Genomic DNA, 18,620 nt, shown 5'->3' on the forward strand with positions numbered 1-18,620 from the left:
TGCCTTTACCTTCTTCTCTCCAGAGTCCCCACTCTGCACTTGAAGGCTCAGCTCCACGAGCATCTCCTCTCCAGGCCTCCCTTGCCCCGACTGCCCCTTCTCGCCTGCCCCAGATGTGTTCTTGCCGCAAGTCCGCTGCAGGATCCCTATCAGGCCCTGGGAGTGTGGACCGGACTGTATTAGAATCTGGTGATTCCCCGGGGCCTGGCACCCAGCGAGAGATTCATACTTGTTTGTACGTCTTTCAATCCCATTTATTTCAGTCCAATTCAACTCAATGCAATTCAACTTAATTCATGTCGGCATATAATGAAAGAGGCCTGTGGAGCCTGTCAGGAGCACCCACACACAGCAGCCCGGCCTCGGAGGTGGTGCAAGGAAGGCCCCCACTCACTGATAAGGCCTGCGGACTCGCGATGGCCGATGGCCTGGAGGACTTCCCAGCTCTCCCTGCTCCCGAGGCCCTGCTGGAAGCTACGCCTGCTTCCGGGGCCCCTCCCGGCCCAGCTCACCTCGAAGCACGTCCCTAAGATGAACCCGGAAGCCTGGAAGCTGCTAAGGTATGTGTCTCGACCATCACGTCCCAGGGGCTCCCGAGCTCCCTTCGCCGAGAGCCGCCCGCACCCTGACCTTCGTCACCATCTGCGTAATGGGGTAAGAGCAAGCTGAACGGGATGAATCTACTGCTTGGGGCACACAGGTCACCGGGTCCTCGCTGCTGGCGGGTCCCCACATCCCCATCCTACCTGCTGGCAGGGGAGGCTGATGGACTAGGGCGTGTCCACCCAGAAACAACGCACAGCAGCCGTTGCTCGCGAGCCACGGCGCCCTGGGCGCACAGCCGCTCCCAGCGGAGGCTCTTCCGGGGGGGGGGGGGGGGGGGGGGGGGGGGGGGGGGGGGGGGGGGGGGGGGGGGGGGGGGCAGGGGAGAATCCGGGGAGAATCCGGGGAGAATCCAGCGGAGAGGGCGCCGGTGCTGTCCTAGGTCTCACACAGAGTGAAACGGTGCAGAGAGGATGGCCGGTCTCCAGGAACCGCATGTCCGGGGCGGGGTTTCCTTGCAGCAGCCTTGCGGGAGCGCGCAGCCCGGGCCCCTGGAGACCGGGAGATGGCAGAAGCTTCGGGAGAGGTCTGATGACAACATCAGTGCGTCTCCCTCCTCCTGCGTCTGAAACAACAAAGGGAGAGAGTGACCTCCTGAGAGGCTTCGGGACAGCCCTTGAGTCACTTACCTACCCGGGGTGCGGTGGGTGGCTGGACAGAGGCCGCCGGGCTGTGGGCCCGCCTGCCCACCAAGGACGCTTCATGCTGCTCTTTTCGGGTCCAAATAGTTCAGGTGAGAAAAGACTCAGAGAATCTCTCCCCGCTCCCCACACCAAGAAGCAGCAAATGGGAAAAATCTAAAACTGGGGTTCAAAGTTTCTCAAATCGGTCCATCCTGTGATTCCCAAAGGGAAGGATAAACACTGGTCCTCTTTATTGGGATTTAGTCAAGACTTCCATGCTTTCGGTGAGAGCCCGGCATAAAAAGAAAGAAAAAAAACTTAGCCACGCTTCAGGAGTAAAGCAGAGAAAGCCACAAAGCCTGATCCGGGGAGAGAGCTGGGCGGGGGTTTGCTTTGTGACTGAACCCGCTCAAGGATAGTCTCACGCACGCTTTCATTCACTCAGCGATATGCATGAAGCGCCTACTATGTGCCAGGCCCTGAGCCGGAAGCGGGGGCTGCCCTGGTGAGCAAGACGTAGTGCCTGTTCTCACGGAGCTTGCTGCCAAGTGGGGGACACAGGATCCAGTCGAGTCACCTTGAATGGCATTATAGGAACAGCGCCCCCAGGCCTAACTGTGGGTGCCTGGAATGGGCGGTGTGGGAGGCTAAGAAAGCTTTCTTTGAAGAGGTAACGTGAAAACCGAGGTTGACAAATTAAATGAGACCCCTGCCTCTCCCAAGTCATCAGTATCAGCACAATAGTAACAACAGAACAGCAGAAGCAGGTGGCTCCTGACTCACTGCACTGAGCGGGGCTCACATCCCGCTGTGCCCTTCCTGCCGAAAAGGCATCATCTGCATCTGATCACAAGGAAATAGCACACCAGCTCTAGCTGGGGGACACTCTGCGAAGCAACTTGCCTGGACTCCTTAACCATGCTTCTCGAGCCCTGAAAGACTGAGGGAATGTTTCAGGTTAAAAGGGACAAAGGAGACCTGACAGCTAAATGTAACATGTGATCCCGGACTGGCTCCTGGGCCAGAAAAAAAAATTGTAGCTATGATGAACGTCCCTGAGACGATTAGTGAAACCCGACCATGGCCTATGGATTCAAAAACCCCACATCAGTGTTAGACTCCCGGACGCTGATCACTGTGATTTGGTTATGTTGTGCGTTTGTCGTTCGGACGTCAACACGGGGGTGTTCAGGGGCCAAAGGGCATCATGTCTGCAATTCACCCTCAGATAGGTCAGAGTGTGTGTGTGCGCACATATGTATGTGGCAAAATGTTAACGAGCAACGGGCAGCATGAGGGTTAAGAGTAGAGGGAATTTGGGCTATTTTGCCACTTTTCTGGAAGTTTGAAGCTGTACCGAAATGAAAGGTTACCCCCAGGCGAGGTGCTGAGCCAGCAAGTAGGGGCAGGGTGTTAGAATCCCCCATCTAGGGAGAAGGCAGGGCGGTGGCAACAGTGTGGTGTGTGCAGGGAACAGGGAGCTCGGTGGGGGGCGAGGGGAGGTCAACGCGGGGACTAGTGACACACTGGGCTCCAGGGTGCAGCGGAGGCAAACAGGGAGGATTGGTCTTTGCCCTGCAGGCTGTGGGGGGCCGTTGCTAGGTTGTAAGCGGGGAAGAGGGACAGGATGGGGGGACCAATCTATGAGGAGCACAGCGGGGCGTGTGGGTGGTGGTGGGTGTGGAGGGGTTAGCAGGGGGACGCGGGGTCGGAGCCACAGCCACGCCCACGCGGGCCAGCTGTGCTTGTCAAGTGCAGGAAGTGAGCTGAGGGGGGAGACCGGTAAGAGGTAGGAAGGAGGGGCACCTGTAAAACGGGGGTTTCCTGTGGCAGTGACCGCACCAACGGAGACAGGAAACACTGAAGGAGAAAATGATCTAGGGAGGAAACTGACCAATTCCCAGGTTGAGTCTGAGGTGCCTCCGGGACATCGGTGTTTGGCCAGACGGGTCTGACGGTGCCGGGAGGGGTGCGGGTGACCTGGGGTGGAGCAGTGGGCTGGGGCGCCTGGAGTCACACTGCCCGGGTCCAGATCCTGGGCAGCCGCGGCTTTGCTCTCTCTGAAGCTGGGTGAGGACAGCGGGCAGTCTGCTTTATCGCTCCCTGCCTCCACCCCCGTGGCTGCACCACGATGGTATCAGAACCCTTCTCACAGGGCAGGGTGCCCTGGCTGTGACACGAGTGAACACAAGTAAAATGCTTAGGAGAGTTTCTGGATCACAGGAAGTGCTCGAAGGGTCAGCCACCGCCACCGCCTTCAGCGGGCCTCCAGGCCGTCCCACAAGAGGGGCAGGAATAGTACGAAGGGACACGCGAGGCGGCCCCGTTCCTGTACAAGCAAAAGGAGAGTCCCCAGGGCCGGCAACCCAACCCATCCCTGTCTGCGATGCTAGTGAGGAGCTCCCCGGGGAGCAAGCAGAGAGATGGGCTCTTCCCTTTGCACCAGGTGGTGCCTTCAGGGTGGACCCCAGGCTCTCCTGGGGCCACATTGCAGTATGTGGGAGCACTGGGCATGCGTATTAAAATGCAGCTTCCTGGGCCCCAGCGCAGAACTCGAGTCAGAAGCTCTGGGGATGGCACCTTGAACACTGTGCTTTAACACACAAAGCTTCCCCGTCCAATCTTCGGGGCAACTGCAGCATGAATGCTGCCTGAGAGCAAGTAACTGTTGAAGTAACGCATTTTGGACGGAGAGAAGGAATGGCAATGATTTCCACCCTAATTGCAAGTAATTATTTTGGACCCTGAAGTTACATTACTCAATAAAGTATGTACGACTTTCGGTGCCTAGGTATTTTCCATCATTTTAATAAAGACACTGTTCCCTTGGAAAAACTGTATTGTAGAAAGAAATTTCTATGTTGGTTGAGGTGGTCATTATTACTTTTTTTCGACAAAGTAAGAGTGATAGGCCTCTTCAAACAGATGGACTGTTATGAGGGAAAGCAAGCACTTTTTTTCGTAAGATGATCTGGAGAAAACTGGGCGACAGACCACAAGGAGGTGATTTGCGTTCAAGAAAGAACTGTCTCACAGTTGAGCTGTCCAAGGATGGGAATGGGTGCCTGGCCTGGTGGAGGTGTCCATACGGGGAGTGACCGAAGAGAGTCTTGGCTGGGCAAAAGCTGGACCAGATAACTCTTAAGATTCTTTCCAACTGTAATAATATATGAGACTCTGTTAAGTGCAGAAAATAAGAGAAACACACTTTAGAATTTTACAGTCTGACGATGGCCTTTTAGTTGGCTGACATATGAAAATTACTCATGAGGAAAAGTAGCCTACTTCTCACTGGTGAAAATTAGGTTACTCTGGACCAGGCATTGGGATAAGCTTTTTCTACATGTAGTTATCCTAAAAAGTTCAGTGCAACATTTGGCATATAGTGAGGGCTTTATAAATATTCACTGAATTATAGTGACTCAAAATCTAGTTCCATTAGCTATTAACCATCACACTGCACTCGTGTCCAACGAGTGAAAATATTTGGTTAGTTCATGTGAAGTAAACACGTGTGCGTGCGTGCGTGTGTGTGTGTGTGTGTGTGTGTGTGTACATGATGGAGGCAAACCAGAGGAGTGGTTGGCTCTTGGAAGGTTAAGATTAATCTCTGGGGCGCCTGGGTGGCTCAGTCGGTTAAGCATCCGACTTCAGCTAAGGTCATGATCTCGCAGCTCATGTGTTTGAGCCACACGTCAGGCCTGTGCTGACAGCCAGCTCAAGCCTGGAGCCTGTTTCAGATTCTGTGTCTCCCTTTCTCTCTGACCCTCCACTGCTCACGCTGTCTTTCGTTCTCTCTCTCAGAAATAAATAAAAAACATCAAAAAAAGAGATTAATCTAGAGAACACATTCTGGGTGTGGTTGGCCAGCACCAATGGTGACACACAGGGGTGTCTTTTACAGCATTCACCTTTCTACTGATGTGACCCTTCAAATAACTTAAAAATCCAAATCATTTCATTGATCTCTGAGCAAAAGCACTATTTTTCACTTTGATGTTCAGTTTTGGGGAGCAGGGCATGCATAGGCTGGTTGGGTTGCATTGGTTGAAGCAGTAGTTTGATTTAGGAGAGGAAAATTCCTAGCACAGGAATTTTGTGTTAGATTCCTAACACAATCCTTCACCTTTCTAGCGGTGCTAAGGGGCAGCCCTGGGAATGAGCGCTTCACTGCTGTACCAACTGTTGGCAGCAGAGGGCAGCAAAACACACCCATGCAGACAGGTATCCAGGGAACCTGGGAATAATGCTTATGCTTTAAACTGTCATAACATTTGGAGAATTCTAAAAGAGCACTACTGATTTAAAATTATTAAACCCAAGGGCATCTGGGTGGCTCAGTTGGTTGAGCATCTGACTCTTGATTTCAGGTTATGATTTCACGGTTTGTGGAATCGAGCCCCAAGTGGGGCTTTGCGCACTGGCTGTTCGAAGCCTGCTTGGGACTCTCTCTCACGCATCCTCTGCCTTTTCCCTGCTCATTCTTTCTCTCTCAAAATAAACTTAAAAAATAATAAGTTATGAAACCCAAAACATACAAGCAAATTACAAATTCAGTAATTAAAAATATATATATATATATATCTAAACACAGCTAGTCTCTTAACTTGAAGCACTACCTGAAGGGGGCTTACACTCTAGTATTCTTTAGTCTCTTTCCTTATGGTGATCTCATAATGGCTAGTGGGCAGCCTCTATGCACCTACCATAGCTATTCAGCTGTCTCAACTTGGCATAATTTGCTAAGCTTGCCATCATTCAATGATGATGATGATCAAAAAAAAAAAAAGTTACAATTCACTCACAATTGGGGAATTGACTTTCCATGTTGAAGCTACAGCTGTGATTTCCCTATTTTTTTCACTTCCTTTTTTCTAGAACTCACCTACTGAATTTCATATCAACCACACTTCAGCATCTCTTGGGCACTGGCTTGCCAGTTTCCTTATATTGTTTTGGCAAACGCTGCCAGCAGAGCTGCAATGTACAACGAAGAGGCTGTTTCAGCCTCTGGTTCTCTAGAATCCTCCAGGGTACGGCCATCTGCCATGTGCGTGTGCCTAAAGTCTTGTGCGCGTGTGCACAGAGGAAGCCAAGACTTGGGCAGGTGCGAATCCAAAGCACAGCAATTCAACCTATTTTCACCTGGGTGCCCAGGGAATGGTGACCAGACTCCCACCTGGAAAACTTCCATATCATGAGGGAGGCAAGAGAATCTTTTGAAGGATCCGGACACAGACCCGCCTGTGTTCTGAGCTCAGCTTTGTCACTTAATAGTTGAGTGAGTTTTAGTAAGTTACTTGTGTATTCAGGTCCCTCATTTGCAAAATGAGAATATACCTACTTCCCAGTTTGTGTGATAATAATCTATATTTATTCAAACATTTATCACATGTGTCAGGTACTGCTTTAAGCCTTGGTGATCTGATAAGTTAAATCAAATTCCTGCTGTCACGAAGCTTCCATTTCCAAAGGGGGTGAGACCATGGAAGAACAAGGTCATCTCAGACAGCGGTGAGGGTATACGGACAATAAACAGTGGTATGATGCAGGTGCTTGCAGAGGCCTTGGACCAGGTAAGCGGGTCAGGGAAGGGTAGCCAGCAAGGAGGTTCAAGGATACCGCGTGGGCTGAGAGCTGGGTAAAGGGAATCACGGCCAGGGCTGGAGGCCGGAGGGAAGGAGAGGTGAGAGGCAGGGGAGCGCCGGAGTGCCTGTGGACGATGGTGGTCTCCATGTCCACGCCAGTGTGACTGGAGGCCAGACAAGGGGCAGGACGGGCCACGAGGCCATGTGGGCCCCGGGACTGGGAGGCAAGGTGCGGGGGAGGAGCGCCAGCACTCAGCACAGTGCCTGGCAGAAACCCGGCAGCAGAGGTCGTTTACTGAATTTAAAAAATAACACATGGAAGCTTGTGTTCCTTTAAGGAAGAAACAAAAAGTACTCTCCAGGATTTTCCATCAATAATCTATCTTAATTTTTTTTGAATTATGTAAAGTGACAATACATCCAAGTTTAAAAATTGGCTCATTTTATGAGCTACAGCAAAACTGCCCACACCCATCGTGATTATAGTTACTGCAGGAGGCTCCAGTAAACTTAACACTTATTTCTTCCATTATAAAATATAAGCATATTACAAACATCTTGAAAAGGGAAAAAAAAAATCTACCCCCCTACCACAAAAACTGCTTTAGCACTCAGTGCATATACTGCTCTGTAGCCTCTGGACTAATACGAAATTTATAGCTGGTCAAGAAATTAAAATGCTGGTCTTACTGTCCTAATATTTTGATTCTTCACTTTCTTCCCCTTTTCAAGAAATTAAAGTGGACAAGAAATTAAATAGCTGGTCAAGAAATTAAAATGCTGGTCTTACTGTCCTAATATTTTGATTCTTCATTTTTTTTCCCCTTTCAGCAGCAAAGACTAGAAACATGACATAGCTATAAACACTAAATTTCCAAAGTTTTTTGGAGCTCTCCATACTTTTCCCATGAAGAATACATTAATTCAGTTCTGCTGCTTGTAATAAAATCTTGAAATTCTAGGTCCTAACTCACTGATACATGATGAGTAAGTTAAAGACACACCTCTGCTTGCTTAAAAAATGTTTAAAAGGTCAGAGTATGCAGTCTGTACACTTACTGGGAACTCAAACTCTCAATATGTGAGTAGTGGGGTGTGGAGTGCAGGCTGGTGGTTGGGAGGCTTATGACCATCACCTGAACAGTCAACTCACCGACAAACAGAACAAATAAAATGCATCCTAAATCATCTTTATTCTAAAACAAGACTTTGTTAATTGAAATGTCAGAATTTTAAATGCAGAAGATGTGTGAAGCTTTTTCAAACAAATTCCACAGGGTAACTAAGATCAATATTGTAGTTTTCTTTTTTTTGTTTAATGTTTTAGATTCACTCTGTGCTTCTCATCTTTAAGACCTAGCAGGAATAGGCAGTGGCACTTTAGGAAACATTTGTACTGCATACAAATCCTTTCAAGATCAGCTTTAATGAAGGGATATGAAAATTTTAGAAGATGCATTTTACAGGGCAGCAGACGGCTTAGGAGGTAGGTTAGATCAATGGAAATAACAAAGAAAAGGGGAAAAAAGGGGTGCTCTTGGATTTACAAACTGATTTCCAGTATCTGATTTCCAGATACTCATACAGCAGGAACATTTCTCAAAGCCGCACAAGAATTTATTCAGGCCAACTTTCTTTGAAGAGTCCTAAAAGACAGCCAGATAACATCTTAGACACAGTCACCAAATAAAACCTCACACTACAGAAGAAAGTTGTGTCATAACCTGATTAAAATACACTGCTAGATGCAGCCCCTCTGGAAAACTGTGGAGGTTCCTCAAAAACTTAACAATAAAACTCCCCTATGACCCAGCAATAGCACTGCTAGGGATTTACCCAAAGGATACAGGAGTGCTGATGCATAGGGGCACATGTACCCCAATGTTTATAGCAGCACTCTCAACAATAGCCAAATCATGGAAAGAGCCTAAGTGTCCATCCACTGACGAATGGATCAAGAAGATGGGGTTTATCTATACAATGGAATACTACATGGCGATGAGAAAGAATGAAATCTGGCCATGTGTAGCAACCTGAATGGACCTTGAGGGTGTTATGCTGAGCGAAATAAGTCAGGCAGAGAAGGACAGATACCATACGTTTGCACGTATAGGTAGATTAGGAGGAACTTAACGGAAGACCATGGGGGAGAAGGAGGAAAATAGTTGAGGAGAGGGAGGGAGGCAAACCATGAGAGACTCTTGAATACTGAGAACAAACTGAGGACTGATGGGGGTGGTGGAGGGGGGTGACGGACATGAAGGAGGGCACTTGTTGGGATGAGCACTGGGTGTTATATGGAAACCAACTTGATAATAAACTATGAAAGAAAGAAAAAAAATAAGATACACTGCCAGAAATCACATTTCCAAGTTTGAACCTACTGTAATTAAGATATTACTATTTTTAAAATATTAAAAATATTTACTAAATATAAATAGTAATATCTTAATTACCGTAAACCCAAGGCCTCCTGCAATGAATTACAAAATCTAAAAATATTTTGAACCAGAAGTATTTTGCCTAAAATGAATGAGTTCAGAGTCCTTTGAAATTCTTAAATTGTTAGATTTTGAAGTAGAAAGAATTGCAATCTAATTTAATTCATAGCAGAGCTAAAATTAGTTAAGAATTTATTAAATACTTATGTGCGAATAACTGTACTTGGACTTTTTAAAATTTAATACTGCATAAATGGGAGTCGTGTTACTAAAGAATGGTGAGAAGTTAGATTGGGGAGATTCATGCAGGAAACTAAACATCTGTGACTTGTTTGTTGAGGGTTACAATAGAAAGCTTAAGTGAACATGAATCACAGGCAGTTAGAAAATAGGAAAATAGGCACCAGGAAAATAGCTGGGGACTGAGGTAATAAACGGTTAGCAGATAAAGCTACCCAAAGCCAGTACAAGAGAGAACAATGACCGGAGTTTGGGGTTAGTCAGAGGAGACATGAAAAAGAGGTAAGACATCCCAGAAGCTAAGGGGAATTGACCAGGGGGCCTGGTGGCCAATGGGTTAAATGCACAAGTGGAGGTCAGAGAACTCAGAATGGCACGTAGGGAACAAGGAGATCCCGAGAGCAGGTTTTTGGGGACAGAAGCTAAATTGAAAGGAATTTAAAAGACTGAAAGCCTAGCGAAGAAAAAAGTCAATAGCGAAAAGAGATACCTTGACAAAGAAAGAAAACAACATAAACAGTAATGCAGCTAGAGGGGCCAAGAGAATCCTGCAAAAGACTTAAGACAGGAGGGTTTCTTAAGAGGTGGGCACAGAAAGAAAAAGGTCAGAGACTGTGAGGACGATGGGAAAGGAGGTGCACATCTGGAAATAGAAGTGTCCAGAGTCTGAAAAACAGAATTGGTGACAGTGAGCAAGGCCCCATAACAGCTCTGGGTGCCTTGTGTAGATGGCGTCAGCACAGTCAAGTCCTCACTGCACAGACATAACCAAGACAGCGCCCGTCCGGGATTCTCCTTGAAACCAGACCTATCAGGCCATCAGCCATGTGAAAAGTCACTGTCATGACCAATGAGTGGGTCACAGGATCTTACCAGTGGTTCTGGAAATGAGACTGCTTCTTGGCAGGGCTTTGGGACAATCCAGATGTGGGTTACCCAGGCGGAACCCAACTATGGAGTCCCGAGAGAACACCCTCACACTACCACGGAGGGCACTCCCACTGCCACCACCTTCTCTGCGGGCGCTTCAGAACAGGCGGTGGACAGCCTCCTCTAGATCTGAGTTCCCTCCCGCTCAGTGGAGACACAGAGTGCCAGCAGCTTGTAGCGGTGAATTCAAGTACACAACCAGTATTTATAAGCCATGAAAAGTTCACTCAATTATGAACAGTTTTGAGATATTAAATGCAAGACCTTAAAAAACATGTGACTCTAGTCTGGGAGAGCTCAAGGGATGAAGTCCTGTCTTCAAGTGTACAGAGAACCAACTACTTTAAATCTTCTACCTCAGACAATGGGAACAGGTCCTTTTATAAGAGCCACTGTCCAGAGTATTTATAAATCCATCTTGACTTCTGGCCGTGATAGCACAAAAAACCATAGAACGTATCTAACCTGAGAGAAAATATCAAGCCTAAGCAATGTACCTAGAACACAGGTAAGCATATTTTGTGTGTGAATGTGAACGTGCTCCCTGTCCAAGTATTCACAGATCTCGTCCCAATAAAGCTAGAGATAGAAATGGGCCAAATCTGCACCCTGGGTGCTCTGGGCCACCTGAAGTGGTTTCACCACAGATAACGGAGTTACTTAGGGCAGTAGTGAGGATTAAGTAAGAATGTATATAAACACATAACGGATGTTTGATAGATACACAACTACTCAATCGGGACACTATTCTTGACGAAAGTTATTTCGACTCCTTTCTAAAATGCTTTTAGAGCCTGAGCACCTATTTTGACAAATATAAAATATATGATCAAATAGATTTCTGAAAATACACAAACAAGACTGATTCTCTTTGGGCTGCTTGGTGTGAAGCTCAAGGAAATTCTGAGGACTTTCAAAACTGTTTTGAATAGCAGTGCCACCAGTGGAAAACACACAGCCACACCGAGGGTTCTGAGAGGGAGAATTCTCAGTTTGACGTGCAGGCTCTGATTACAACTGAACTCCCCTTGGCAGCCCCACTACTCTGGTTCACTGTTACATCCAGAGAGCTAGCCACATTACCCGTCCATCTGAAGACTTTCATTCTTCAGCTTAAAAAAACCACCACTATTTAACTCTATTACAACACACAGATGTCCAAAAAGTGCCAGATACATCCCCGCTCGTACGCATCATGGGATGTTACAACGTGGCGCTTTGCACGCTTCCAAAGCTGGTGTGCCAGGCGATGTTGTTCCGAACTAACAACTCTAAAAGGTAGGCACCCAAAACTGAAGCCAATGTGGTGATACAACTTGCTCCAACTAAGATATAGGATTTGAACCTCAGGCAGACTTCTAGGGAGTCCATTCTGCACCTCAGATCTTCTTAGTTTTGCTAAGTCAACAAAATGTAAGGAAGAATCACTTAATATTGTATTGAGTAAGGGTTTGTAGGTAACAGAATCAGACAATTTGGGACTGACACTTCGGGTGTCTCTCAATTTAAAAAGAACACATCAAGACTCCAGAGATGAGCTGCTTTCTCAACGTCACCATTGGCCTGTGGCCACAGTGGACTACACTCTAGAACACCATACCATCTTTGTTCAACCTGACAGAATTGCCAGTGATATTATTGGGTTATCGCCAGAAATACTTCTGAATGCAATCCCATGAAAGAGTGACAAATGAAAACTGGCCTACATTTTCTCACACTTTCTTTAAACCCTGTGGTTTCCACAAGGAACTGACACAGTTACTAAACTGACTCAAACAGAAGTCTACATAAGGGCTGTCCTTCATGTTTTCTAGAGGATATGGGATTTTCTTTCTAATGCTCCATGGTGCCCACTAGGCAAAATCCCTACCTGAACAGATAGAAGACACAAGCCTAATCTACAATCCCAGTTCTGTGTATCTGTATAACCCAAGAATGAATACAGTTGACCCTTGAATGTAGGGCTTGGGACGCCAATTCCCATGCATCCAAAAATTCACATGTACCTTTTGGTTATTTCTAAGAACTCAATTCCAAACTATCTCCCAAAACGTACTCCTAATTTAAGGCTACTTCTGACCAGAACCCTTACCAATAATATAGTCAATTAACACATATTTGTATATTACATGTATTATATACTATACCTCTGTAATAAAGCTTTAGAAAAAAGGTTAAGAAATCCTAAGGGGAGGGACTCAGTCGGTTAAGCATCTGACTTCAGCTCATGATCTCACAGCTCGTTGGTTCAAGCCCCGCATCAGGCTCTGTGCTGACAGCTCAGCATCTGGAGCCTGCTTCAGATTCTGTGTCTCCCTCTCTCTCTGCTCCTCCCCCCCCATATTTGCACACTCTCTCTCTCTCTGCCCCTCCCCTGCTCACACTCTCTCTCTCTCTCTCAAAAATAAAACATTAAAAGAAAAAAAAATTTTAAAGAAAATCCTAAGACGAAATACATTTACAGTACCATTTACCGAAAAAAAAATCCACATATAAGTGGACTCTGCATTTCAAACCCGTTGTACTTCACTTTATTTTTTGAAAGAGAGTACATGCATGCAAGTGGGGGAGGTGCAGAGAGAAAAAGAATCGTAAGTAGGCTCCACTGCCCAGTGAGGAGCCTGACACGGGGGCTCAATCTCACAACTGTGAGATCATGATCTGACCCGAAATCAAGAGATGCTTCACTGACTGAACCACGCTGGTGGCTCTCATTCTCATCTCTTTAACACAGATGAATCTTCAACCTATTAAAACTTGAAAATCCATTCAAATCTAAAAGAAAACGTTTTTAAACACTGTGATTTTGTTAATCAGGGGTACATTTTAGAGGGGTCATTACTGAGATTAAATATATTGTAAATAACTGAATGATCATATAAAAAACTTCAAAAACATCACTAACACAAAACCTGATTTGTAACAGCTGAGAAGACTCTTGGGGTTTTCCAGCATTCTAGAGTTGAGTGGCATTTATATACTATTGTAGAGTACAAGTATAGATATAATATATTCAATATTTAGTGTTTTAGAACTTTCTGGTTGCTGGGTCTGCCCAAATGCTTGATTTTATAAAATTTCCATTCTTTTAAATGTTTATTTTTGAGGATGAGAGAGAGAGAGACAGAGTGTGAGTGGGGAAGGGACAGAAAGGAAGACACAGAATCCAAAGCAGGCTCCAGGCTCTGAGCTGTTAGCAGAGCCTGACGCAAGGCTGAGATTGTGCCCTAACTATGTGCACAAACTATAAGACTGTGACCTAAGCCAAAGTCGTCAGCTTAACTGACGGTGCCCCTATAAAATTTCCATCTTAAACAAGCGTCAGAGGAAAGAACGTGGGAGTTTCAGCAAAAGCTCTGAATCTAAATTCAAAACAGAACACCTTGAGCAAGCTACTTAAAATCAGGATGTTTTGTTTTTTCCCCATCTGTAATATGCAAACCACCTTCCCTCAGGGAGTTGTTCTGAAGGTTTATTAGATGATGAATGGAAATGCCCAAGACAAGTCCATCGCTGATGTTTAATAAATGAATTCCTTTCCTACTGCCTTTAAAAAAGCAGCTACAGTAAGTGGCACCTGAACCTCAGAGGCATAGTCTCAAATAATTCCAAAATCTTAAAAAAGGCAAACTCCAGAACTTCACAGTCCAGGCTTTTATATAAATGAAAAAGAATAAAATCCTACAAACATGAACTGGCCAAGTTCGTAAGAGCTACTAAAGAGACAGTTTAGATGTCTGCAGGTCAGGGAAGTTTTCTTCTTCCTTCCCAATATTCATTCCACTTATGCTACAAGTAAGAGCTTGACATGTCAGATTGCCCTTCACTAAGGTGGCGATGTTTCAAGTGGGATTTTATGTGGTAAAATTAGAGCAACTGTACTGATTGTAATAAGTGATGTGGTCCAAAAGTGCAGCAAATTACTTCAAGTGTATCTGAAAAAACAGATTTAAGTTTTTAAATTTAAGCTAACATCTAATTTTAGAACTAAATTGAAGACTGAAAAACCAAAGATTGTAACCTACCAAAATCTTGGTGAGAGATGATGTGTATTGCCAAGTTCAAGGTTTAAAAAAATTTTTTTGCATTATTTAAATGCACTAACCAAGTACCTTTTTCTTCCACTAAAGATGAATGCTATGAGACTTGCATATTAGTATATTTACCTACTACTGTACCTCAAAAACAGTGATTAAACATTTCAATGTCACATTTTCACCATTAACTACTCAACAGGGGCAAATACGAGTACAGGCTGATGCACTGCAAATACATTTTTAAGGCAGTGGCCTTTTTAATGTTTTATTTTAAGATCTAACTTTGCCTTTTCCTCCTATCATGTAAGCTTTCTGAAGCTTATATGAAATTAAAACGTCCCTAAAATCAAGCCCATGCTCCCTTTCTTCTGAGTTCTATCTTCCTCAGGGCCTTGCAGGTCCCAGTCCCAGCCCGCCCCTCCTCAGACAACACCTTCAGAGGGTTCAGAGGGCAGGGGAAGTCTTCAAAGTCACTATGTGAGACCATGAAATGAATGAATGAAGCTATACAACCAAAGCGAGATCCATGCTTTATGAACACATTATTCTCACATGTCTGGGTAACAGGTTTGATACACAAAGATTCTTGGTTCATTTTACAGATTCCAAAACCAATTTGCTCAAAAGGTGAATTCTGAAACCATGGTTGGTGTAGCAAATGAATATATCAAAACAAACTTTAAAAACTTCATCCAAATATTTACAGTTAAAAAAGACATTTAAAAAATAGGCTACTTATTAAGTGTGCTTGAACAAACCATGTGTGGAATTGAATTCCATTCATTATGGAGTTAGTTTCTGCTAAACACATACTGATACTATAGAAGACCCCTGGCAGCTGAGGAGTTAAAGGTTTTCATCTGTTCCCAATCTATGCTAAAAAACAAAACATGACAAATGATTTCTGAGGCACTGATCAGGACCTCAGCAATGGAAAGGCTAGTACGTAAGGCAAATTACTAGGAGGCAGAAGGGCTGGCATCTGTAACCCAGTGTGGCTTTGCCACTGCCTAAGTATCACCAAGTAGTCAATAAAACTCTCTAGAAGCCATTTAAATTTTGTAATTACACCTCACTGCATTATGTTCTAGTAGTTTCACAAACTTAGAAATTCACAAAACAAGGTTTTGGAATATATTCCTTGAGAAGGTGGAGGGTCTCCTATATTACATTAAACAAAAAACATGCAGTTTTTACAGCTCATAGAGCTTTTTCAAAATAAGCTATTGACCATACAGCCCAATTAAAAAACTCAAACACTTTATATTACAGATATAGAAAGTTTATAGTTCAGCAATGCCAATATAGATAATTTGACACCTTAGCCCCTACTTGCAAAGTGATTAACAACTATACAGAAACTTCTATTCTATTCTGGCTTTGGCTCAGATGTTTAAATACTTAAAGGACCTAGAAAGAATTTTTTGTCTGTGTCTTGTTTTGCTGTTGCTTTGCATGGATGTCAGTGGGGATTATAATGAAGAGGGGAGGAGAGGTCAGTTCATTGTAATAAAGACAGATCAGGAATTAAACAGCCACTAGAATTTCATTTACCATTTCTTTATGAAATATATGTGGGAGATTATGGCTTAAAGACGGCGGGGGGGGGGGGAAGCCTCTTATTTGTTCATCTATTTTACTTTACCCTTTTTCAAGTCTGACAATCATGCCAAACTCAATTTACTACCTATGACAAGACTGACTCTAATAGGATTTTATGAAGTCTAATTTAATTTTGGTTGAGATCTTTAGTGCTTAAAATTTTGGAATTCTTTAGATTAACTAAAAAAAATACTTCTGAACAACCAAAATACCCAAAAGATTAGATAAAAACCAACTGGTTAACTACTTAAAAAAAAATCCAACTCTTTTTTTTTTTTTTTACAGATTAATATTACTGGTAATATATCTTTGCCCCTTAAGCTGACTTTTCACTTAGTCTGTAGACCAAGGCAATTTTTCTAAAAGCAAGATACTTCTAATTAAGGGGGGGAAATGATCTCTTAAAAAAACAAAACACAACAAAACAACTAAGGAGGTCTAAAATCACTGCAGAGCTACCCCTTGGGTCAGAAATAAAATGATGTATAACAACTCGGTTCCCACAAATGTACCATTTTTTTTGTAAAAAAACAAAAACAAAAAGAGGGTGGGGCTGGTTTTCTATATCAAAATCAGCAGAATTCTCATGCCTCACAATTTTGTTGCTAAAAATCCCCAAATTCCTTGGACTCATTTGGGAAATTTTCTGAAGGTGCGCATTATAGTAAACAGCAGCAAAAATACCAAAAACAATTCTATTGCTAAAAAGCAGCTACTCCTGTGTGTGCCTTTAGAATACTAGTTGTAAAACAGCAACAAGAACAAAACAGTAATTTGTGCCATCAATTGGGATTTGAGCAATTCTAAAAACAAATTGTTTCCTCTAAAACAGTCTAAGGCAGGGTATCTACAATCATATTGGACAAATATTCACTGAGTTTTGGGGGAAAATATCAGAAAATGTCAAAAAGAGACAAGCGCATTATATTCAGTATTCTAAAGGCATGCTTCAGGTAGTTCAACAATGATTCTGGTAAGACCAACTGCTCACATACATACACACGCACACACATAGATTTTAATGGCTTAAAAAAAACCCAAATTTGTTACTTTAGAAAAATGAATGCAGTGCATTTTCAGTAATATTATCGCCACAGACTCTGATTGCTCAGTCCACACATAAGTAGTAGTTGCCTTCTATGGTGATATGGCTTCTCTGCACTAATTCCCATCAGGCCGAAAAACATTAGGGCAGGTTAAGTAAAGACTGAATTGTTGCACAAAGGAAATTTACTCATCAGATCCCACTGATCTCTTCTGTGCCCGTTTCCTGGGCAACCGTCTTGGTGAAGCTTTATCTGGAAGAAGAGAGAAAGTTTTTAATTTGCTTACTGTAAGTACAATGGACTCAAAAGACCTTTAAAAAGCATCTTTCTTCAACTTTACCACTACGTTAAAAAAAGAAAAACACACACACACATGCAAAAATACCCTAGTAATAAATGCTTCTTATCTAGTACAGGTTTTTAAACTAACCTTTAAAATAATCCTTCAAGAGGTAACTCAATTAAAGCAAAACTTTGCAATGAGGATGGGAAAAGACCTAATCTTGGCTACTAGAATACTAAAGCCACCAAGCATATTCTCAAACTCTACCGTGAATATGCTTATACATGCATAAGTAAACATTTTAGAAGTAGCATAAAAGGTATGAAATTTGCAGCTCAAAAACATTTATATTGATTACAAATTAATATTTATAAATGCAGCCATGCAGTTTGCATAATTTTTGGCAATTTCATAAATTTTCCTAGAAAAAGCAGCAGGTTAAAGGAAATTTTTTGACAGAAGATCAATACCAAAACCATCCTGCACACATAAGCATTATCTTTGTACTTTTTCCTCATTATCTCCTTTTTTACAATGCTACTTTGAGAGCAGATGTGCACATGGGGGAGGGGCAGAGAGAGAAGGAGAGAGAATCCCAAGCAGGCTTTGCACTGCCAGCACAGAGCCCGATGCAGGACTAGAACTCACATCTGTGAGATCATGACCTGACCAAATTCCAGAGTTGGAGGCTTAACTGACTGAGCCACTCAGGCGCCTCTCTATCTCTTACATTACATTCTTAGTGGGGTCTATTAAGCAAAAGCTAAATTGGTAGTGAGTCTCTATGTCCAACCAGTAAGCATCACCTATGTTTCTTTAAAAAGGCTGTCTTCTCTCTGTCTAGTATCCTTTTTATTTTCTAGGAACCCTTTACATATTAGGAAGATAAGCTCTTTGTGAAGTAAGTTACAAATTATAATTATTTTTCTAGCTTAAAAAACAACAACAAAGGGCTGGAAAAAATATTTAACACTAAAGTATGGAGTTCATTTGTAAGCATTTCATGAACAATGGTATGAATAAATATTTACCTAGAATATCTTAATTTTTATTTTCTAAGATTACCAGATCACCATAACTATATTTTAAGAATATACAGCAAATATTTATCAAAAACATTTAGCAACTAAATTCTTTTTCTAAAATGTGCTTAAAAGTTACTGACTGAAATATTAAGACTGCATCTACAAATCACATAAAACTGACTTCAGTACTTTATTAAAATAG

General features: G+C 43.5%; 1 protein-coding gene across 6 annotated transcripts in view; it reads right to left on the reverse strand.

Moving 5' to 3' along the window:
• Positions 1 to 950: 950 nt before the first annotated feature.
• The window catches only part of SSR1 (signal sequence receptor subunit 1), a 40,644-nt gene continuing 22,974 nt past the window's right edge, over positions 951 to 18,620 (reverse strand). For 2 of the 6 annotated variants that reach the window (XM_039254408.1, XM_039254410.1), the window contains 2 exons: positions 17,299 to 17,362; positions 951 to 1,168 (listed from right to left, as the gene is read on the reverse strand). In XM_039254408.1, coding sequence (XP_039110339.1) covers positions 1,144 to 1,168; positions 17,299 to 17,362 — 89 coding nt within the window. In that variant the 3' untranslated portion in view covers positions 951 to 1,143. Of the gene's footprint in view, positions 1,169 to 4,108; positions 4,404 to 14,979; positions 17,363 to 18,620 lie in introns of those variants that run through there. The other 4 variants (XM_039254406.1, XM_039254407.1, XM_039254409.1 and 1 more) reach the window with 4 other exon arrangements.

Source organism: Hyaena hyaena, unplaced genomic scaffold (genome assembly GCF_003009895.1).
Source record: "Hyaena hyaena isolate Hyena2069 unplaced genomic scaffold, ASM300989v1 scaffold_481, whole genome shotgun sequence".
Lineage (NCBI taxonomy): Eukaryota > Metazoa > Chordata > Mammalia > Carnivora > Hyaenidae > Hyaena > Hyaena hyaena.